General features: G+C 43.1%; 1 protein-coding gene and 1 pseudogene across 3 annotated transcripts; one reads left to right on the forward strand and one right to left on the reverse strand.

Annotated features, from left to right (window-relative positions):
* Positions 1–286: 286 nt before the first annotated feature.
* Positions 287–17841, reverse strand: FAM45A (family with sequence similarity 45, member A). Of its 3 annotated transcripts, XM_010859265.1 has the most exons (9): positions 17739–17841; positions 15228–15424; positions 13765–13844; positions 10727–10875; positions 9682–9793; positions 7652–7752; positions 5399–5506; positions 3291–3385; positions 287–1829 (listed from the first exon to the last, which is right to left on the reverse strand). In XM_010859265.1, exons 1-9 carry the CDS (start codon positions 17791–17793, stop codon positions 1653–1655), a joined length of 1074 nt encoding a protein of 357 aa, XP_010857567.1. In that variant the 5' UTR covers positions 17794–17841; the 3' UTR covers positions 287–1652. The 3 variants fall into 3 exon arrangements, with proteins under 3 accessions (XP_010857567.1, XP_010857568.1, XP_010857569.1); XM_010859266.1 differs by lacking the exon at positions 13765–13844 and having other exon boundaries at positions 15228–15444; positions 17739–17832; XM_010859267.1 differs by lacking the exon at positions 13765–13844 and having other exon boundaries at positions 17739–17786.
* Positions 17842–19554: 1713 nt separating this feature from the next.
* LOC105002766 lies at positions 19555–23388 on the forward strand (annotated as a pseudogene).
* Positions 23389–24525: the final 1137 nt, after the last annotated feature.

A 24525-nucleotide genomic window follows, 5' to 3' on the forward strand; every position in this document is an offset into this window, starting at 1 on the left:
GTGCAAAGCCTCCAAGGGAAGATTTAGCCACTGATCGAGGATACAGCAGTAATGTGAGGACATCTTTTCAAAGATGACACTTGGACCTTACAGTCAGCTCCAGGAAGGGGGCGTGGAGGAGGACCGGGTAAGGAAAGAAGGGCCAAAGCAGGGGTGGAAGGAGCCAGACTGCTTGAACACTCAAACAGGTCTTCGGATAATCCCCAGGGGGTCCACATTTGACAGAGAGGGTTTTTACTTTCGTTTGGTTGGAGTGCGGAGAAAGGGCACAATTTATGCCTAAAAGTGCTGAATATCAAAATATTTCACTTTATTTCTGTATCATAAATTTGTCATTTCAACAACTTTGATCATGAGCTAATACAGTAATATATAAAAAAAAAAGAGGGTGAAAAAGACGTTAGTATTCATTTTCATAAAGTGCAGATTTAATTTTCAATTGTTTGCCCCAGTAAACATCACTTCATTTCAAATCCTCCCCTGACACCAACCAAAAAGGGACTGTTTTAAAATTTTTTTCCTTAACAAATGTCTACCACCCAGGATAAATGAAAGATCCAATACAGACAAGTTTTTCTGCAAACATTTTTCTGGTTAAGATTTCTGAGGACAAGAGTACTAAGTGAAAAAAATAACCTGTCATAATTAATATGAATACATATAACAAAACGTAATTTAGACCCCCATGCTTACTTTGCAATTTTTAGGTCTCCAATTATGAAAAAGGTACCTAACTAAATGAGAATGGATACCTTCATATGTGGCCAAATTATTTTTACTGACGTCGTTTGAAGACATTCTCTGGTTTTGGCCTTTACGAGAAGTTAATTCTCATACTCCCTCACCAATTATATAAGGTTGCTTTCAGTCAGACAGACATTTATATTCAAAATGGGCTTCTTCTCTTATGCTACTACATAAGGACTGGCCTCTTTTTTCAAAAGAATATTGCTAGCAACTAGGTTAATTAAAGAGTACTCATGGCTTAAATTTGCCAAATGCTTACCTCTGAGACAGTATAAATATGGATTATTAAAGTTGTCTACTCAAGTATAAAATCTAGGCAAAACCCTTGTAATATAGGCAAAATATTCAAAGGCTAAGAAAAAAATTTCTTTTACAAGAAAGTGCAACTGCAGGGTCTTTTGAATGATCTTCTAGACGGTTCTGCAGAGAACTTAGTAGTTTGGCTCAGAAAGTAGAGTTCCTCATGAGGAATTAAAGTTCTTCCTAGAAGAATTCAAAGCAAAATTTCAGGCAGCTTTCCGAAAATAAACCATTAGTTTGTGGTTACACAATGAGATAAACTGGAACTTACAATAATGAAGGCCTTCAGATTTGCTGCGATTTGCAGGAGAACTTGACAGAGCTGCTCTGCTCTTACCCCGGGATGACGGGCTTTTATAAAGTTACCCAGATAGGTGGTTACAGCACTTTGTAAACATTGAGAGTAGGCATGAAATTAATCAGGAGGAAATCAGAAGTGTTTTCATGTGTGTTTCAGTGCTTTTTCAGGTCAAATTACAATGCTTTCAAATAAAACATTAAAAGTGTAACATTTTCTTGGTCATTTCCAGTATTTTACATAGTGAATGGAGAGTCATGGTGCCAGGGCTTTACATCAGTCATCCGTGACACATTCTGTCCCACCGTCAGATTTTCAGCATTTGCTCCGCGGCTGCTAGATGGTAGAGGAAGTTTTCTGTGGCTGGTGGAAATCGTCTTTGCTTTAGTGCCTCATAATTGAGCACTCGCTTTTCTCCATCATCCGAAACTTCTGAAAATGGAGCCAGGTTGGTGAAGATTTCTTTTGTTTTTAGGGAGATATCCTTTAATAGAATAGGAAAATATATAATACGCTAGTGTCCAAAAATTTGAATAGCTCTCCAGAAATTTTCCTGCTATTTTTTAAGTTTATCAGACTTATTTTATTTGTAAACTATAAAAAATGAAACCAATTTAAAACAACAAAAAATATATGGCACGGCTAACTTTGCACAGCAGCAGTGGTCAGGGTGGGGGGAATATTTTAACCTTTTTTTTTTGAAGTGCACAACTCAGTAGCGTTTAAGTACTTTCGTCATGTTGTGCAGCCATCACCACTACCCATTCCCAGAACTTTTTCATCATCCTAAACCAAAACTCTGTACACATTAAACAGTAACCCCCCACCCGCCCCTCTAGACCCTGGCAATCACCATTGTACTTTCTGCCTCTATGAACTTGCCTATTCTATTAATAGGTACTAGTGGAATCAAAACATCTGTCCTTCTGTGACTGGCGTATTTCACTCAGCATAATGTTTTCAAGGCTCATGCATGCTGTAGCACACGTCAGCGCTTCATTCTAAGGCTAACATCCCACCATATGTGCACACTACATGTTGTTGACCCATCCGTCTGCTGAGGAACATCTAGGCTGTTTTCACCTTTTGGCCATTGTGAATACATGGGTACATAAATATCTATTTGAGTTCCTGTTTTCAATTTTTAATATAGAATTACCAAATCTCTATTAATGCTGTATTTGGCTCTTTGAGGAATCTGCTATTGTTTTTAGAACAAATCTCTTCCCAGAGTCCCCTCCTGCCTGGGATGAGCAGCCCAGCACCAGCCACACAGGCTTTCCTTCCCCTTCACAGACTGACATTCCCTTTGGGTAGCTGAGGACTCAGCAGGGCTCGCATTAAAGTCATGTCTCTTTCCTGGTTTGGTGACACCATTAATTTATTCGGATATTTTTGAATTCAGAATACATACCAGGCACTACATCATACGTTATAGTGAACCATCTATGGATCACTTTTAGTCCATGAAAAACACTGTAATTCAAAACTCAAATTTATACATTTCACCAACACTGTTTTCACTCCAATGTTGATGGTGGAATGGGTGGGTAATGACCATCTGTCCAGTAGGACAGTCTCAAGAATCTGGGTTCTCAGGACAAAACCCACCCACCCCTCCCAGCCACAGCTGGATGGGCCACCAGCACTGAAGAGAACGGCGTTGCTGGCAAGTGCCCACCAAACCTGTGGCCCCTCTCACCACTCAGTGGTTATAGCTTTCACAACAACTGCTTGATTTGGGCACCAGCCCCCTGTACCCGTCTCCCCGTGGAGCCTGGCGACTAACTGGCTCATCTTCATCGGGTCTATCCTGAAGACCTCATCTGAGCAGCTGCCCATGGGCCTCTCGTCACTTCACTCTGGTCACATGGACAGCAGATAACTTGCCGCTGCCCAAAGATGCCTTTTTGGGACACCGTTGGTGGGAAGATGAAAGCATTACCTGTATAACTTGGCTGTCTGACTTCTCTGGATCTTCTGCCGACTGGACAATTAACTGACCAATTTCTTTATGCAGTTTGCCCATTGTCATGGCCTCTGGTGAGATCAAGAAGAATATGTTATGTGAATGTTTAGACATTTACAAAATGAAAAATAATCATCTACATGACAACCCAAACGACTATACAGAGGGGATTCTGAAAAAACAATTGACAAGCCCCCACATCTCCATCCTGTTACTACACACAGATGAGATGGTTGGATGGCATCACTGACTCAATGGACATTGAGTTTGAGTAGGCTCCGGGAGTTGGTGTTGAACAGGGAGGCCTGGTGTGCTACAGTCTACGGGGTCACAAACAGTCGGACACGACTGAGCGACTGAACTGAACTGACCTCACACAAATACGACGACACAACAGGAGGTAAGGCATAATCATGATTTATGTACTTCATGTCCAAAGTAAAAATACACCAACGCCAAACCAAAATTCTGATAACAATTTTTTCTTTCTAGACAAAAACCTAATGAAAACTGACTGTGTGTAGGTTGTAAGCCAAGAGCCTGACTTTCCTGTCCCCGTCTTCACAGTTGGGAATTCATGTTTATCTTTCTGGCGGGAATATTGTGAAAGCCGTGCTTCCTGTCAGTTCTGCAGAAGCATCTCAACAATCACGGTGTAAAGGCCCTTAGGAATGAGCCACGGCAGCAACCTAAGTTACAGTAATTACGGCTGACCAAAAAGTTCATTCAGGTTTTTCGGTAATGAACTTTTTGGCCAACCCAGTATCTACATTGCTATTTTCTGCAGCAAGAAGGTTAACAGAGATTTCGGTTTAACACTCAAGAGGGACGGGCTCCACGGGGACAAGCCCATTTTATTGACTCAGGACAGCAGGGGACAGCAGGGAGCGGCAGTTTCTGCCTGGTCCTAACGCTTCAGCAGTTTCAGTGGCCCTGGCCACAGCTAGATTTCTACCACTCCAGCTTTATAAAAGGCAACATCTCCTAAAAACCTGATACTATATTTTGAATTTTTCACCATGAATATGTATTGTGTTTGTAACTTCCAAGTGAATTAAGAGAAAACAAGTTTTAGTTCTATTAATTGGAGGTTGCTAGATAAAACCTCACATAATCAGAACCCAGCTAACAAATATCCCTCACTGGCTAGCATTCAGCTGCTCCCAATTTTAGGAGAAAGAGAAAATGACAACACAAAAGCTGTTACAGGTAATTCTCACCTAAAACCAAAACTTCACAATGTCCTGGGTCTTTAGCCTCCAAGAATATTCATTCCCTGGTGTTTACTGAGACATTGTTCAAAAAGATTTTCCACACAGGAGTCACATTCAACCCTTGTGTAGTGACAGATGTCTGCACACTCTTTGACACTTTGTCCTTCATGAGGTGGACATGAGGTAAATTCTTTTCCCTTAATGACCTGCTTTAACAAATAGAATATGGAGGAAGTGACGGTATGTGACTTCCCAGACTAGGTTGCACAAGACATCGTGGCCCCTCTGTCTTGAATTACTGTTGGGGTGACCAACAGTCACGTGCTGAGAACACTCAAGCTGTGCTAGGGAAAGGCCCCTGTGGTGAGGCCGCCTGTCCACAGCCATGTGAGCAAGCTTGGAAAGGGGTCCTCTTCACTCCAGCTGAGCTTTCATTTGACTGCAGCCCTGGCAATATCTTGATTAAAACCTCATGAGAGACCCTGAGCCAGAACCTCCTAGCTAAGTCCCTCCTAAATTCTTGCCCACCAAAACTTTGAGATAATCAGTATTTGGTGTTTTAAATCACAAAGTTTAGCAGTAATCTGTTATGCAGCAATAGATATCAAATACACTTTGTTTAAACAGAAAAGTGGAGAAACAAGATGAATAGACCATTGACCTTACTAATACACATACGCCATACAGCATAAGCACTCATACGTACCCTTAACCGTTAGGTCTACCAGAATGAGTGCTATGTTCTAGACACAGAAAAATCCATCCAGCACAACAGGTGAGTACTTAGTATTTAAATAATGAGAATCAGCCTAAAAAAATACAACTGCTTGGCTTATATCTGGTGTCAACAACAGAGAACAGAGAACTAACCTTTTGCGAGCGGGGCGATGGTGATCTCACTGTCTGCCAGATTCACAAACACATCGTACAGGTCTGATCTATTGCTCACGTCCAAGTCCACAAATCCAGCGATGTAACCTGTGTTACAGGGAGGATCAGCATTACTGGAGAAGGAGGAAATCACACTGTGAACATGCCAAAACGGGAGTGAGTCTAAGAGCTCGTCAGCTGCTTTTCTTCTCTGCGTTACTTATCCAGGGCATTTAAGCTGTATCCGTGGTATTTCTCAAGGTGACATTATTGCCAACTGTCTGAAGAAACTCACAAACCCCTCAGAATGTCCCCAAATTAGATTTTACGTCAAGGAAGAAGGCTGAAATAAAGAATCAGCTTTTTAGTTGTTGCTATTTGGGTCAAGAATGACAGAGGGAATTCCTTGGTGGTCCAGTGGTTAGGACTCGGTGCTTTCACTGCTGGGTCCTGGGTTCAATCCTTGTTTGGAGAACTAAGATCCCACAAGTCTTTATCTGCGCGGCCAAATAAAAAATAAAATCTTTAAAAGAGAATGATAGAGAAAACAGTGTATAGCAAGGATTCTCTTGACCACTGTCCCCTCCCAGGTCTCTATCGCCAAGAAGTCACAACCAAACACTCAGGTTCCTCAGGGATAGCATGGAGGAAATAGCATCATCGTCACCAACTTTAGATCAGATACAATAAACACTAGAGGAATCAAAGCAACTCAAGAATCAGCAGACTGGACTTCCCTGGTGGTCCAGCGGTTAGGAATCCACCTGCCAATGCAAGGGACACGGGTTTGACCCTACTCCAGGAAGATTCCACATGCCATGGGACAACTAAGCCCGTGGGCCGCAACAACTGAAGCCTGTGTGCCCTAGAGCCCATGAGCCGCAACAAGAGAAGCCGCCGCAATGAGAAGCCTGCGCACCGCAGCTGGAGAGTGAACCCCGCTCGCTGCAACTAGAGAAAGCCTGGGTGCAGCAGCGAAGATCCAGTACAGCCAAAAATAAATAAACAAATAAGAATTAGCAGACTTTTTGAACTGGTGTTAAAACAAAGGTTCCTTGACTTTAGATTTCACAGAGCAATACAATTAAAAGAAATTGTTTTTTGGACCAATTTTACTTTACCAAGTGAGGATATTTAAAAAACAATGGCAGTAACAAAAGAAAAAACCTACCACAGAGCACCCAGACAAAGATTCCCTCAGGTTTAAGAAAATGTGATATATATGATGACCAAAATCATGTATCAAATATGATTCATAAAACCATGATTTCTATGATATATAAAATCATATATAAAATATAAAAAAAATGATACTGCAGATTCCTGGAGAGAGAGGACACTATTCAGTGTTCCTGAGCCAAGTTGCTATCCAGATGGAAAAAACTGAAATAGTGAAACTCACACCCTACCTACAAAAACAGTAATTCCAGGTAGATTAAAGACTTAAATGGGAAAGAAAAACTTTACAAAGTTTTATAAGAAAATATAGGAGAACATCTTTCTGCCATTGGGATAGAAATTTTCTTAAACAAAATATAAAAGATAAAATCATAAGTCTAAAAACATCCCAACACATTAAGATTTCTATTCATCAAAAGATACCATGAGGAAGATTTCCCTGGCAGTCCAGTGGCTAAGTCTATGCTTCTACTGCAGGGGGTATGGGTTCAATCCCTGCTCAGAGAACTAAGACCCCACAAGTCTTGAAACATGCCCCACTTCATAAAAAGGAAAATGAAAACGGTGCTAACTTTTAGGTGATTTTGTGTATTTTATCACAATTTTTTAAAATTTTATAATTTTTATTATAGTTGATTTACAATGTTTTATTAGTTTCAGGTGTACAAATTTTTTTAATTAAAAAAACTTTTTAAGGGAAAAAACAACTGGCTGCATTTACCAAAGAAATAATAAATAATCAACATTCCTCTTGTTGTGCTTAGTTGCTCAGTCACGTCCAACTCTTTGCAACCCCATGGAGTGCAGCCCGCCAGGCTCCTTGGTCCATGGGGATTCTCCAGGCCAGAATACTGGAGTGGGTTGCCATGCCTTCCTCCAGGGAATCTTCCCAACCCAGGGATTGAACCCAGGTCTCCCACGCTGCAGGCAGATTTTTACCAACTGAGCTACCAGGAAAGCCCAACATTCCCCTTAGGAATGCTCTAAAATTAAAACAAAACAAAATCCCCCTGCAAACAAACAACAACCCTGGTTAAAGCCGAGCTTCTCCTCCCCTGGGAGCCTGCTGCCTACCTGGGCACATCTGTAGGGCTTCCAGCTCATCGGCATCCAGGTGCACGTAGGAGTGAAGTATGGTCCAGTCCTGCCGATGCCATACCAGGGCAGGCAGAGTCCTGGGGAGTCAAAGTGAGAACACAGATGGCTGCCAGCCCACCCCTGAGACTCCGCCCATCCTGTTCCCTCCTCTTCTGCGGGAGGAAACTGGCTTCCGGACGCAGAAGAACAAACGCTCACTGTGCCAACACCTCGAGGCTTCAGAGTAAATTAATGCAGCGTTTTGCTGTTGTTTAGTTGCTCAGTCGTGTCCGACTCTTTGTGACCCCATGGACTGTAGCCCGCTAGGCTCCTCTGTCCATGGGATTTCCCAGGCAAGAAAACTGGACTGTTGCCGTTTCCTTCTCCAGGGGATCTTCTTGACCCAGGGATCCAATTCCCGAGTATCCTGTATTGGCATGTGGATTCTTTATCACTGAACCACCAGGGAAGCCCAAGTGTTTTAAACACAACTTTTTGGGTCAGATAAGCTACAAAAAACTGAAGGTATTAGTTTCAAAAGATCTCCATAGTTGGGGAATGATGCTTTTAAAGTGTTCCCCCATGGTCCAGTGGTTAAGACTGTCTTCCACTGCAGGGGGTGCGTGTTCCATCCCTGCTTAGGGAGTATCCCACACTCCTCACAGGGCAGCCAAAACAATAACAATAATAATAAAGTGCTCTTCCCAATGCCCCACTCTGCAGGCTGCCACAGAAGCGGTCTGGGGGTAAGATCCAAAGTGGGCCCTACAAGCAAATTTTTTTGAAGCCTCCCATTTCATATTTAAAATTCCAGCCAAACTTGCAAACTACTTTGTGTTTGTTTTTATACGAAAATACGTTTTCTTAAAAAACTTCCAGTGAGACAGCTACTTCGTTCAGGAAGAAGTATGCGTTGATGCGCCTGTGGTTTTGTGAACCCTCTGGTGGCCCACTAGACATCTCAGAAACTGAGGACACTCAGGTTTCAGAAGCATAAATGTAGAGGAAGAGGGCAAATGGGTGGAAAAACACAGACTTGGGGAGTGAGAGCAGGATGACAATTCTGGTCCCATTACTCTGACCTGAGGCAAGCACCATCCTTACAACCGTAATCACTTCTAGAGTGCACACTATGTGCAAGGCACGTGCTGAGCATGTTACACAAATTATTTCCAGTCCTGAAACCAAGCTTATGAGGCGGGTATTACCAGCTTCATTTCACAGATAAAGAAACTGAGGTGTAGAAACATTACATATCCTTTACGTGGTCACAAGGCTAAGAAGTTGTCTCCCAGGACTTTACCCCAGGTCTTTCTGCCTAGCAAGCCTTTTTTCTTCTCAGTATCTAACCACTTAGCCTCGATCTGCTTATCTATAAACAGGGCAGTCACACTTCCTCCCCGGGTTCTTCTCGTGAGTAAGTCTAATACATCCAAGTGACTTACACAATGCCTCACATACAGTGAATAGCATAAATGCCAGCTCCTCTGCTTTTACAAAAGAATCTAAGAATAAACCTAAGTTAGATTTGGCAAAGAAAACAAAACAAATCTATATTTACTATATAAATAAGAGTCTGGGATAAAACTGAATGGAAGAACAACTTGCCAAAAACAGGGGTCAGGCAACTATGGCCCATGAGTGTGCTGCCCTCCTTTGCACGTAAGGTTTTACCAGAACACAGTCATGCTCATTCATTTATGCATGGGCTGTCCATGGCTGTTTTTATGCAACCCATGGCAGTTGAGTAATTGGGACAGAAAGCATATGGCTACAAGGCTGATATCTACTATCTGGCAAGGGAATGTCTGCAAACTTCCTGCTCCAAAATATTAGTTCATATTTCAAAATTTAAAGAAGAATCTGTTCAAACTCAGTGACCTTGAATACGAAATCTAAACCAAAGTGGCATTTCACCCCTAAACTAACATATCTTATTTATTCCAACATGAAAACCAACAGGGACACAGAGGACCCCAAAGTGGCTGCCAACAAAGTTTACACTTTTTAATGATAAGAGATCATACCTGGTAAACTCCTGGACAGCTTCTATTTTGGGGTGATAGACGACAATTCTTTTCTTTAGCATCAGTGCTGTGTGTAAGATAACAGTTTCCATTCCAAACTGAGATACAATGTCTTAAAACAAAAAAAATTGTGAGTGCATTAAACATTATATAAGGAAATCAAGTTTTTATCAGAAATAATTCTTCACACACGAATGCATAATTATTTTCAAAACAGAGAATAAATTTCAGTAAATGTTATAAGTACAGAAGCACCTTAGTTGGTGGACGGTCATATCACTCCATACATCTGCTCCCCAGGATGGGTGTTACGGTAGCTACACCACTCCCACAAGGGACTGGACGCTGGGTGCAGAGGTAAAGCCAGATTCACAAGAAAGGGGAATTATATGAAGGGAATCACCATCTTTGGGGTCGTGAAAGCTTAAGAAAAAAGGTTCACTGATCCCCCAAACCTACATACTCATCACTGCACAAGTCCTTGTGAGACAGCTGGACAAACACCTAATACCTCAACAGGGATGCTTAGAAACCATAAGAAACAGTGGGATCAGGGATGAGAATGAAGGCCAGCATCAGCCGAGGAATCCTCTTTCTTTCCTTGTTTAAGGATACAAACTGTCGGCTCAGCTCTAGGCTGGACCTTCCAGCGAGGAGAGGCAGGGAGTGAGACTGGGAACTGGGGCAGGGGCTTCAGCTCCCCAGGAGGAAGAGGTCACTGCTAAGATCTAAGGAAAGGAAAACGATGAAAGTCAGTGGAGACTTCGACCTGCGAACTTCAGCATACAGATGAAAAGAACTCTCTATAGACAGTTGGAATCACATGGAAAGAAACACCACACAAGTCTGCTTTCTTGACAGAGTTCTAACCACATAAGGAAATGGAGAACTACCTTCCCGCACAGGAAACGAATATCATGCAGATGAAAACATGTGGAAAGAGGAAATAACACTCTAATGCGAGACTGTCCTTGGCCTGGGGTTTTGTTGTTGTTGGGATGGGTTTTTGTTTCTTTTTTGCATCTTTTTTTTTTTTTTTTTTTACCTTTGATGGAACCCGCAAGGTATGCCTTTCGGGCATCAAAGTCCTTGCTAAGGAAAGAGCCATTTTCTTCACTCTGGCATATCCCCTTCGTGAGAACTGCGATGTAACTTTCCATCATCTTAACTGGACTCCCATGCTTCAGGTACATTCTGTGAGAAAGGACAAAAAAGCAAGCGTGCTTCTAGTTAGCATGGACCACCTGGAGTAATGTACCAAGGCCAGGCATGGGTACGTTCTAAAGAACCTGAGCCAACTTGCTAACACACTTCTGAATGCCTGCATCTTTTCATGACATGGTTACTTCTATAAATTTACTTGGAAAATATATTAGAAAAATAAAACCACCACTGGAGAAACGTTCAACAGTTCTGTGAAGTCAGCTCTCGTTACATCTGCGGAGGCCAGCTGAGGTCCTTAGGCAGGAGAATGAACTAAGGACTTCCTGAGGCCCCACTGTTCTCAAGAATACTGTATCCTTATCTGTTTTTATGTCTTACATTCACAGGTGGTATCGTTGGGCATAACAACTCTGTTTTATTGCTGGATTTCCTTTCATAAGAAAGGAGTCTGTGCATTGCCCACAGAGAAAGCAGCAATTAGTTACAGAACATATATTTACTACTGGAGTTCTCAGAGGTAGCTATATTAAGATAATTAAGAAATCAAACTCCTCTAAATTTCTGGTGATAAATACACACTAGATACATTCATTAAATTAAGAAGGTCCAGAAAATGCTGACAGGAAGCCAGCTCATTTACAGCTCACATGTGAAATCAGGCCCCTCTCCTGCAATCTCTTCCTGTGAGAAACTGTGAATTCTTCTAGAGAAGCAGGTCTGGGTCTACTTGGGCATTTTAGTAGCTGAAGGGGTACAAAATTGGGATGAACATAAAATAACTGTTTAAGACAAGTTCACTTGAAAACTATATTTATTGTAGATTAGGTGAAAAAAAGCATGGGATTTAACTGCTTATTAAATTTCATCAACTGTCAGTGTTTTTAAATTATTTTTGTGCACACCCTGGGGAAAAAGAGGCAGAGGATAATGAATATGGTGAACTGTCACATATAGAAAACAGTCAACCCCATTAACTCATCCAGGGCTTACAGATGAAGAAAACAGCTCCAGTAAGACATAAGGAAGGCAAGTCCAGGAGCTGCCCTGGGGTAGGGGGTCAGGAGGAAGAACTGGGGACTGGGAACTGGGGGAAAAGGGGACTTAGACTTCACTGTACACCCTTTGGTGTTATTTGCATTTCTTTTTATTATGTGCTTACATTACCACCACCAAAGCAGAGCAGAAAACCAAACGGCACCATTAAAATGATTACATATTTTAAAAATAAAATAAAATTTCATTAAAAAAATTAATTTAAAATTATAAACAGGGGTCATGGCAGTGGGCCCAGATCCCACAGAGGGAATGGACCCCGCCATGTGGGGATTCCCCGGCCACTGTGTGCAGCGTGCCGTGAAGGGCCCCTCTCACCAGAAATGGGAGAGGGCGCCTTCCCGCCATCAAAAAGTGCTTTTCTAACTAACACCACATTGTAAATCAGCTATACCTTAATCAAAATAAAAGAGAGAAAGTGAAAAAGTGTTTATCTCTGTGTGTGTAAAGAGGCACAGGTGTTCGTGGGGAGACTGAGTGTGTGTGCAGAGAGCACGCGGGTGTGGACAGGTGCCAGGGCAAACACTTGAGGGTGTTAGCAGGGGGCGGGCAGAGGAAGTGGCTGGCATCAGCTTGAGTCCGCATTCCTGTTGTAACTGTGACAGGAGGAGAGAATTCAGAGTGTGACAATGTCACAGCACGGCACAAGCTGAGAAACCCTCTGGGCTTCCTCCAGGGCAGGAAGTACGGTCTAAAGCTACCTGACCTTTGGAGGCCCAGAGGGCTCAGAATACTTCCCAGTGAATTCAGTTGAGTAACCTAACCTTGACTCAAATGAAATGGAGTCCACCGTTTGTTCAAACACCTCTGCAGTGGCTTTAGTCCACGGCTTCTGGATGGTGACCCTAACAGTAACAATCTCCCTTTGTGTCAGTGCCTTATTTGCAGACAAATGTGTCTATTCCACAGTGAGCCACACTCCCGGAATTTATCTCATGGAGAGCAACAAGTTTTTCTTATCACAGCTGACTGCAAAAACAGTAAAACTTCATTTTGTCAAAATACAACCTAACTGTAACATTTAGATCATGAGATGGTATTCTTAGACTGTGTGTACATGTGTGTATACGTATATAAAAATGGCAAAAATGCAACCATTTATCAGGCTTATAGTGTGAAAAACAAAAACAACGCCTCTTATCCCGCCCCCCATAAAAATCTACATACTGGATGTAAACCTAAGGTTATTACATAACACTGTCACTAGATAGAATTATAATTCTATCTAGTGACAATATTAGAAGGAAAAAAAAAAGCAAAACCCGAAACCCTGCAAAAGTCTTGTTTAAAGAAAAAGATAATGTCTCTCACATATAAGAGATTTCATTAATTTCACCAGATACACTTATCAAGGCAAGAAAGTAAACTAGTATACTTCAGATTAATTTTTTCAACAGTTGCGAAACTGAAGGAGTCCACTTGAATCATGATTAACCAGTTCATCAGTTTCTCAGCTCCTCAGCATTCCAGCTAAAAATATTTTCCTGTCCTTAAGCATAATTCAAAATGCCTGTTAGCCTTCCCCAATGACTCCCACACACAGCCTGACACAGATGAACCAGCTTACCACTTCCATCCCAAGGAAGGTTCCAGCTTGGAAATGAGCGGAAGTAAAATACCAAAAGTGGCAAGTGACTCAAAATACCCAGCACCTACAACAGTTGTGCAAACTGCCTTTTCTCCCCCCATCTATCATTCCCCTGATAACAGGAGCAGTACCATAGACGTAAGACAAAATGCCTCTTTATAAAACAGTGTCCAAACAGAAGGCTGAAATATGCTTCCTCATGTAGAAATCTGCTACATGACTATTGAGTAAGATCCTCATTTTTGTATATTAGCATTTAATACAGTTTTCATACAGACCTACACAATATCCTAGTGAAGGCGGCATATTTCTCTGGATTAAAATCTTTGGCGGTCAGAACAATAGAAAAATGAGTCACCTGTCCAAAACAAACAAAAAAAAGTACACTCTTTAAAGACACTTTAATAGAATTAATCTTTATTACTACATCCTAACAAGCCTCTTGTATAAGACAAACCAGCATTAAAAAGAAAAGACCAAAACAAGTAACAAGTCCTCACTTGCCTCTTTATACTTTTATGTGTATATACTATTTACAAATATATATATACACACATAAAAAATATTTTATGTATATATATACACACATAAAAATTATATATACATATATTTAATTTCCTTTTAGTTAGAATTCTTTTCCTCAAAAACATAAAAATATTTCAAATATCAGAAATGTGAGTTTTTATTTAAAACCCCCATCCTCATCAAAGCAGAATTAGGAATGCTATATCAGACCTACCACTTACTGACTATTTTTCATTAATGAAATAGAAGGATGGAAAACAACATATATATGTTTCAGTAAAAATCATACAGTTCCCCAAATAGTCAATTCTCTGTAGGGTGTTATATAGGCTAAAGGGCATTGTTATAACCTTCATTTATTTATATGCCTCTATTACTATACATACAAATTTCTGATCATCATATACCTATTATTTCCATTAGTATCTTTTTACAATTCACATTTTCTAATTATTAATCTCTGTTTTGTCTTAAACCTCTTACAGTTTCTAAATTGTTGCCTTCCTGTTACTTTAAACGTAATTCCTTACATTTAAACTGGTATCCTGAACATGCTTCAAACCATCTGGTAACTAACTACAGAAATAGCCCCGAAATGCTAAAAGAAGTCTTCACCCGGAAACCGACCAGGGGCTCAGCCACTCCGTACCAATATTCTTTTCTCTGAGAAAACCTCTTGGTTGTGCGGGACTAGGAAAGTCCAAAATGACCACATACTTACTGGCTTTTAGCCTGTCACCTTGATGGTGTCCATATCAAATGACACACACACACAAAGTCTACTGAACACACAAATTTCCTTAGTTATCCTCTCTATTCTTAACATCCCCTTATCAAACATAAACCAATAAAAAAGTTTTCTTATCCAGGATAATTATATCCTTCAAAATAGTTTTTAATTATGGAAAATTACTTCTTCTCACTTTTAATCAGAGTCAAGGCTTTGAAAACTTTTCTACATTTCTACTCCATCCAAGTGTAACCTGGGAAAAGCTTCTCTATACAAACCACAGGTCAATCAAACAATATATATATATACCAATCAATATAATGATTGAGAGTGAAATGTCAAAGAGAACATTCACAACTAAAATCATATATTTAATATTTTCCCAAAACATATTATGAATGAGGAAGTCTAAAGCTAAGGGTTATTGGAATAATCTTACATCACTTTAAATATTTTTCCATTTTGTTGACCCTCCTACAGTCATACCTTTTTCAAAATGGAAGAATCTGGAACTTCAACTGTTGTGATATAAAACCATGTTCTTCTGTACTGACCAAAGACGAAGGGATGGAGCAGTTTGTTTTCATCTGTAAGGCAGCATTTTCTCAGCAGCAGATTCCTTAAAGTAGCTGTGGTGGAAGGGTAACACCACACCCACAGAACTTCTCCATTTGTGTCCTTTTCTACGGTGGAAAGATGGTCACTGTGAGAATGCCAAACAGCAGCAAGGAAGTGAATTGATTGGTTACTTAGAGGCACTTCGTGGAATCAGTTTCAACACCCCATTTTACAAAGAAACCCAGAGCATGTGAGATCCCCACCCCCATCCCCCAGTTCTCACCTACCTCTCCTGGTCCCATTAGCTAGCTCCCCTGATCTTGAATTTTAGGCCACCTGAGTAAGAAGCTTTTCTAACAATTCATGAATGAAAATGTAGCTTTAGCGGTTTGGTAGGGTCTTCCCTATCTCCTCCCATACAAATTCTCATAAACTTATAATCACTTTACCTTACGATCTAGTTGGAAGTATGTTTAATAAATACATAGGGTTTGTTTGAAAACTGGAAATTAAGAAAATGGGGAAATCTCTGTTATATCATGCTATGCACTGATAGTATGAAGTCTGTATTTAAAATTTTAATAATAATGGTTAAACAGTCACACATGAAGTTTCACCACCAAAGTCAATACCTCAGTAACAAAATAGGAGCAATTTGCTAATAAAAACAACTCCAGGCAAAAAACAGCCTAAAATTTAGAGAAACAGTAACTGAACATATACCAGTAAAAATGCAGTTTTTCATCTACATACTTTAAAAAAAAATCTTTTACTATGAAAATGTCAAGTATAAAAAAAAAGTAGAGAATGATAAAATGAACCTCCATCACTCAGCTTCAGCGATTATCAACACCTGGTCCTCCTCCAGTCATAAGGGGAAGGAGTTCCACTCACCCCCATTATTTTTAAGCCAAACCCTTTTAAATTTATGTAAACATGAAAATTTTTTTAAATGAATTGAAAATGCAGTAAGTCATCTTTTTCTTTGCTGATACCAGATAAAGTCATGGTTTAATTCAGTCTTAACTCAAAAGTACCTTCAAGGACTAAGAAGTCTTAACGAAAATTGCTCAGTCTTGCTCAGCTGTGAGTGACTCTTTGGGACCCCATGGGCTATACAGTCCATGGAATTCTCCAGGCCAGAATATTGGAGTGGGTAGCTTTTCCCTTCTCCAGGGTATCTTTCCAACCCAGGGATTGAACCCAGGTCTCCGGCATTGCGGGCTGATTCTTTGCCAGCTGAGCCACAAGGGAAGCCCAAGAACACTAGAGTGGAAGATCTCTTAGGTACTTAGGTTTTGTTTTGAAACAGTTTTAAAATCACATTAGAAATGAACACAGAATCTGTTCCCAGATAAATGCACTCCTTTGAGACAGTGAAAATAATCAGCAACATTTAGTCACATTTCCACCAGTTTTGCTAAACCCAAGGAACTTGTTTGTGCACTAGGGTTTAGGCATATGTGAAAATCTCTGGAGAATATTTTTTCAAAGGACAATGGCATGCAGAGAACGGCAGACGTTCCCCTAAACCAACCGCGTGCTCACTGTCGCTGTAGGATGGACGCTGCTTCAAAAACCATCGCACAAGGCTCGGGCATGCATTTCCAGCAGCCCAAAGATCCTAACGCACTTCCTTATACATTGATTTCCTCAAAAGAAACTGGGATTCCACCCACTATGATGATACTACATGTTACATGCACGACCTCTCTCTTCGGATGCAGGCATTCTCCCCTGGTATGAGGTGGGGCTCTGGGGCTAGACTGCAAGGGTCCCCATCCTGGGTCCACCACTTCCTAGTGTGCCTTCTTGCACAAATGACACCCTCGGCCTCCATCTGCTCCGTGAAGTGGGCATCAAACATTAGCCAGACCCCCTGGAGCCGAGGTGAGAATCAAACGGGAAACAATCGATGCAGAATGCGCAGCACCCCGGGCCTGCAGCAGGCCACCGCGTCCGAAACCGCTCGATCACATGACCAGGGCCAGCCGGGCGCCGGGGTGGCGCCCGTCTCTGCATCGCTCAGAGGGACCCCGGCCCTGCAGCCTCACAGTCGTGAGGCCTGCAAGCTGCCCTCGGCCTCACTGGGGCCTCGCCTGAGCAACTCGGTCAGCCTTCACGTCCAGGCTCGTCTGCAGCCCAGAACACCCAGGAGGACTTCCCTCCTAGAACCCTGGAGGTCTCCGGGGTCCCCCCGCCCTGCCTCCCAGGCCGGCAAGCCCCAAACAAGGCCGCCGGCGCACGGGCCCGACTGCAAGCCCGGCCCCTGCGCCGAGGAGGTAGGGCCCACAGTCCCTAGCCCAGGCCCAAATTGGAGGGGGCCGTGCTCTCCCCACCGCTGGCGGTGCTGCGGGCCGCGGGAGCAGGGGTCGCCCCGGGCCCAGGCGGAGACGGAACTGGGTGTGGGCCTGAGGGGCAGGGTGCCTGTGTCCTCACCGATCAGCCCGACTCCGAGCATCAGCTGAGTCTCCGCAGCCTCCGTAGCAGCCATTTTCCGCCGCAGCCGCCGCCGCCTCAGAGCGCAGATCCTAGCTCCCCAGCCCGTAGACCCCGCCCCTCCTCCTGACCCGCCCACCCAGGGGCCCCACCCGCTCGCAGGCCCCACCCTCCAGGCCCCGCCCCCACCCTCCTCTAGGCCCCGCCCTTCCCGCTTTCCTGGGCTTCCGGCCTCTCCACTTACTTTCGCCCCAGGCGCCTCACCCTCGAGTCCTGTGTCTTGTATCTAATACACATCTTCATCCTCCGCCTCCTCAGTTCAGTTCAGTTCGGTTCAGTAGCTCAGACGTGTCTGACTCTTTGCGACCCCATAGACTGCAGCACGCCAGGCCTCCCTGTCCATCACCAACTCCCGGAGTTTACTCAAACTCATGTCCATTGAGCCGGTGATGCCATCCAACCATCTCATCCTCTGTCGTCCCCTTCTCCTCCCGCCTCCAATGTTTCCTAGCATCAGAGTCTTATCAAATGAGTCAGTTCCTCGCATCAGGTGGCCAAAGTATTGGAGTTTCAGCTTCAGCATCAGTCCTTCCAATGAGTTTTCAGGATTGATTTCCTTTAAGATGGACTGGTTGGATCTCCTTGCAGTCCAAGGGACTCTCAAGAGTCTTCTCCAACACCACAGTTCAGAAACATCAAGGAGACCCAACCAGTCCATTCTCAAGGAGATGGGTCCTGAGTTGACTCATTGGAAAAGACTCTGATGCTGGGAGGGATTGGGGGCAGAAGGAGAAGGGGACGACAGAGGATGAGATGGCTGGATGGTATCTCCAACTCGATGGATGTGAGTTTGAGTGAACTCTGGGAATTGGTGATGGACAGGGGGGCCTGGCGTGCTGCGATGCATGGGGTCGCAAAGAGTCGGACACGACTGAGTGACTGAACTGAACTGAGAATCAGTAAGACTTGATTTCCTTTGCTCAGTGCGCTGGCATCTGCAAAACAGACTGTGACGTGGACTAAAGGCTGGGAAGATGGTAGAGCACAGTTCTTATCTGTGACCATCTCACAACAGGCGAGAAAACAGAAGAGAGGAAACACATGACCAGATCTATTGCTTCTGGGACTTCAGACCTAGAGAGGCAAATTTGTGGAAAGAGAAAAAAGCCTCAGAGGTGGGGCAGGATGAGAGCACAACCTTTCCTTGCCCTGTTCAGGTGGCTGTGCTGTGGGCACCTTAAGTACTTCCTCTACAAGTGAGTTAGGGACAATCCCCTATGGCCAAGGCCCATTGGTGTCACCTTAGTCTCTGGCACATTCTGGAGGCATTCAGAAAATAAATGAGGATGAGATGATGACCAGTAGATACTGAACCAAAGGACTGGAAGGAGATGGTGGTATATACCGGGAGGGAAGGGGGACAGGCTAGGGAGTGCAGAGGTTGTCTCTGCAAAGTGTGATTGGAATTTTCTCCCTCCCCTTTTACTTCCTGGTGTGGCCAGACCTGCCAGACAGGTTCTCCAGAGTCAAGGGGAAGAAGCAGAGGGTGGAGAGAGGAGAGGCACCCCAACTTTTGGTGATAAAACTGACTGCTGGGTGTGGCAACACAAACTTGAGTTCTAATCCTAGCTCTGCCCCCTCATAGCTGTTTAATCAATCTTCTCTGGGCTTGTTTTCTTAGTGATCAAATAGAGCTAATCCTATTTTCCTCTGTGTTTGTCTTAATAAGGGTTGGACCAAGAAAAATCTTTACGCTAATGTTATAGATAAGAGTAGCCTTGTGGAGAGAATGAACTAAACTATGGTGGCTGGAGTCATGGCAGGACAGGCATTCAGGAAGTTTCTTTCCTTCTTTGTCCAAGTATTAGTTAAAAGGAGTGCAGCAGAAACTAACCAGTGGTGGCATTATGCTTCCAAAAAAAACTGCAAGGAAAAGTATTGGAAGCAACAGTAGTAGTTGCTGGATTGGGTTCTAAGGGAAGGGGTAGAGAGATTCAATCAGTTAACAAGAAAGTTGGAGATAAATTTCTTCTCCCAGAATATGGGGGCACCAAAGTATTTCTAGTCGACAAAGATTGTTTTTCATTTAGAGGTGGTGACATTCTTTAAAAGTGGGTGCTAAAAAAAAAAAATAAAAAATAAAAAAAATAAAAATAAAAAAAATAAAAAATTAAAAAAAAAAGTGGGTGCTAAGTCACGTCTGACTCTCTTCGACCCTTTGGACCGCGGTCCACCAGGTTCCTCTGTCCATGGGATTCTCCAGGCAAGAATACTGGAGTGGGTTGCCATGCCCTCCTCCAGGGGATCTTCCCAACCTGGGGATTGAACCCGTGTCTCTTATGCCTCCTGCATTGGCAGACGGATTCTTTATCACTAGTGCCACCTGGGAAGCCTGTAGACTGAAATAAATCACTATTGAATTGGCATCTGCCCATTCCACTGAAATATTTCATCATGTAAATAATTTCCACGTCTCTCCTTTATAATAAACTAATGATGGCACCCCGACGTGGAGAGCATCTCCAAGACCACCCCAGGTTCAATAGCGTGTGGGGGCTCATGGGATTCAGCACATAGCTGTACTCATGGCTGTAACTTATTATAGCTAGAGGATACAAGCCAGACAGCAAAGGGGAAAGGCATGGGGGTGACAGTTGGAGGAGGCCAGGTCCAGGCTTCCAAGAATCATCTCCTAGTGGAGTCATGTAGGATGCACTTGGCTTCTCCAGTGACGCATAGTGACAGACATGTGAAATGTTGTCCATCGGGGAAGCTCATTAGAGACGCGCAGTTCTTATTGAGGGCTGGTCACAGAGGCACTTCCTGCCCAACGCATACCAAAATTCTAGGCTTTCACAAGGAAACAGGTGTTCAACATGAACCCCACGTCGTGTATGAATAATTCAGGCGCAGACAGTCGTTCTTATCAATTCTGGGAATGGTAGGAGCAACCCGCAAATCCGACTTCCCAGACACCAGCCCCAGGCCTAAGCTTCTCAGCAGGCTTCTCTAAGGATGGCGGTCTCTGGCCTGCTGCGTCTGGTTCACACAGCCTGCTTATCCCTTGCTCCTCAGGAAAAGAGTAAGAAGTCATTGGCATCGATATGGGTTTGGAAAATGCCCAAACTGTCTGAGCATGTGGATAAGGGACCCAGTGTTTTCCACAAATGTTCCAATGCCTGGGTCCCTGTGTGCCAAGTGTGGCACTTCTTTTCATCTGTTTCAATAATTGGATTTAAGCAGCGATCAGGCACCATGTCAGCCAAGAACTTCTTTGGCGGGGTGGCAGCTCTTTTAAGGCATTCCAGGCCTGCCTGGGGACTGGAAAGTCACCTCTGGAAGGGGGTTCGGTCAACTACCCTGACACTGTCTTGATGGTTAACTTGCTTCCAACCTATTAGAGGCTTCCAGAACATCGCCAAGAGGAGGTCGTTCTTGTACTCTCCAGGGTTTCAGGATGCTTATATTGGAAACTGAGCAGAACCTAGGCCCCAAGAAGTCCAGCTTTGGAGCTGTGTCGCATAAAAAGAAACAGTTCAGTAAGGAAAATGCAGTTAAAATGAATTCTGATCTTTATTTGCATTTTTCAAAGAACATTAAAGACCACAGATTTATTACCTACAGTGATACATCTTAAAATGTATTTCTGCTCATATTTTTTAAACATTTTATTTTATAATTTTTAATTAAAAAAATTTTTTGGTGCTGAAACCTGGGATAAATGTTTTGTTTTAGAACAGTTTTCAATTTCCAGAAAAGTTGCACCAGTAATACTGAGGTTAATATATGCCTGCATGCCAGTGTGCTTGCTCAGTCATGCCCGACTCTTCAGGACCTCACGGACTGTAGCCCACCAGGCTCCTCTGTCCCTGGGATTCTGAGTGCTGGGGTGGGTTGCCTTGCCCTCCTCCAGGGGATCTTCCCGACCCAGAGATTGAATCCAGGTCTCCTGCATTATAGGTGGCTTCTTTACCACTGAGCCACCGGGGAAGCCCCAGATTACTGTATATTCCTCACCCGATTTCTCCTATTATTAACATCTTATATCACAATAGTAAATTTGTCATACCTAAAAAATGAACTACAAAGGAACCAATGTGGATACGTTAGTAACTGAAGTCCATATTTAACCCAGATTTCCATAAGTTTTACCTAATTCTTTTTGTTTCGGGTTTCTAGTGAGGATAAGCTATTTAGTCAACATGTGTCCTTCGGGTTCTCTTGCCTCTACTTTCCTTGTTTTTGATCACCTTAACAGTTTTGAGGAGGAAACTGCCCTTTGGTAGGGGTTGTCTGATGTTTTTTTCATGATAAGACTGGGTTATGCATTTAGGGGGAGGAAGACCACAGAGGTCAAGTGCAGGTCTCATCACATCATAAGAAACCTCGCTCACCTGGCTGAGGGTGTGTTTGTTGTAAAGTCACCCCCCCTCCCCCTTGTCTATGCTGTTCTCTTTGGATAGAAGTCACTATGCATGGCCCACACCTCAAGAGTGGAGGGTTATGCTCCACTCTCTTGAGGGCAAAGTATCTATATAAATTATGTAGAATTCTCCTCGGGAAACCTCTCTATTCACTTGCATCTATTTAGTTATTCAGTCATGTATTTGTGTTGGCACTGACTTGTATTTTGGGAAACTATCTCTCATTCATCTGGCACGGGTTCTCATATCTCTTTCTACTCTTCCTTACAAATAACTTTTTCCATTATTTTCATTTTTCTATTCTTTCCTTTTCACTCTCCTTAACCTGGTTTCCCACCCCCTTTCCCACTCCCTCTGTCTCTCATCTCATCCCTTTCCTTGAATCTCCTACCCTATTTCTCCCGTTGTCCTCACGATTGGTTGATTGGTTACTCCGCATACCAAATAAAGTATCTAGAAAATAAAGCAGAAATAGGCTGTGAATATTTCAAGTACTGATTAGTTTACCCATCTCGTATGCATATATGTGGAAATGTTTTCTAGAGAGTTTGTGTCGGGGGTGCTGCTGAGAACCATACATGTAGTATCTTACTCAACCTCACAACAACCTCATCATGCATATTTCAGAGCTGATAAATCCGAGACTCGGAGAGATTACCTGCTCAATGTCAAGTCAAATGGCAAAGTGGGGGTTTTAAGCCACAGTTGACTCCAAATCTGGTGTGCTCATAGGAAGAACTGAGATGTATTTATAATCCTGGTTCCCTAGGAAATGAAACATACTTCTACTAAAAACACCAATGTGGAGTACAGAAACATGTTCACAGTCTCAGAGAGTCTCAGCTCTTACGAGGCTTTGGCTCTGTCTGAATTTGTAGGGACACCTTAATTATAGTCTTGCCCTTTTCCTCCATTGAGCTGGTACCTCGGTTTTCACCTCCTGTAAAGCAGACTCCAGAGTGTTTTAGTCTTTTTTCTTCTGTGAGTTACTGTGGAGAAAACTGTTAAGGTCTCTGGATTCGTTTTCTCTTGCTGTGTCACAGGTAACCACAAACAGCAGCTTAAAGCAATGCCCACTGCTTAGCTCCTGGTTCTGAAGGTCTGTGTGACAGCTCTCTGTTCAGGGACTTGATGGCCAGGCTGCCTTCCTTTCTGGAGGCTTCGGGGAAGAATTGTCTTCCAAGCTCATCCAAGTTGTTGACAGAATTCAGTTCCTCGAAGACTGAGGCCCCTATTCACGGGGTGACTTTTGCCTGGGAGATGCTCTCAGCTTCTAGACCGCCCTCCACTCCCTGCCACAGTCTTTCTTCGTGTAGCTCCCTCCAGATACTCTCATGCTTTGAATCTCTTCCCTTCTCTGCCTCTGACTTCAAGACCCAGATTTAAAGGGCTCATGTGAATCGTTACACCCACCCAAATAATGAACCCGCCCCCTCTTTTTCTTTGGCCACACCACATAGCATGCAGGATATTTCCCCAATCAGGGATCAAGTCTGGGCCCCCTGCAGTGGAAGCAGAGTCCTATCCACTGGGCCACCAGGGAAGTCCCAACCTCCCCTTCTTAAAGTCAGTTGTGACACATAATATAACCTTAAAAAAAAAAGTGAAAATGTAAGTTGCTCAGTCTGACTCTTTATGAACCCATGGACTGTACCCCCCCGCCCCGCCCCCGCCCAGGCTCCTTCGTCTATAGAATTCTCCCGGCAAGAATACTGGAGTGGGTAGCCATTCCCTTCTCCAGGGGATCTTCCCAACCCAGGTATCAAACCCGGGTCTCTTGTATTGCAGGCAGATTCTTTACCATCTGAGTCACCAGGGAAGCTCAGCAGTAATACCCCATCACATTTATAGTCTTAGGCATTAAACAGGGTGTGTAAACCACATCTTACAAGTCTTGTCTACCACAGCCTCCATTCTTTAATTTATTCACACATCTCATATTTATGGAATGCCTGCCCTGTGCCAGGCATAGTTCTAGGAGTTGGAGATACAATGGTGAACAAGACAAACTTGACCTCTTGAAGCTTACTATGTAGCGTAGTAAGACAGATAGTAACCAAGGAAACAGAGAAAACTCCCTGTTAGTGCTGAATGCTCTGCTGAGAATTAAAATGGGCTGGTGTATTAGGAAAGGGCTCTCTGTGGAGGAACTGTTTTAGCTGCTCCTTGAGAAGATAATACAATGAAAAGGTCCATGTGAAGATAATCTAACATCCACAAACCCAAGATGAAAATCTACACGTTCCAGGGTTCCTTCTAATCATGTTTAACACGCTTCACAGAGAAGCCTTGTTTTAAACCACACCCAAAACCACTTTGCACAGTGTCTTACTCATTCTGCTTCCTTGGCTGTAGTTGGTTTG

Source organism: Bison bison, unplaced genomic scaffold (genome assembly GCF_000754665.1).
Source record: "Bison bison bison isolate TAMUID 2011002044 unplaced genomic scaffold, Bison_UMD1.0 scf7180017864456, whole genome shotgun sequence".
Taxonomy (NCBI): Eukaryota; Metazoa; Chordata; class Mammalia; order Artiodactyla; family Bovidae; genus Bison; species Bison bison.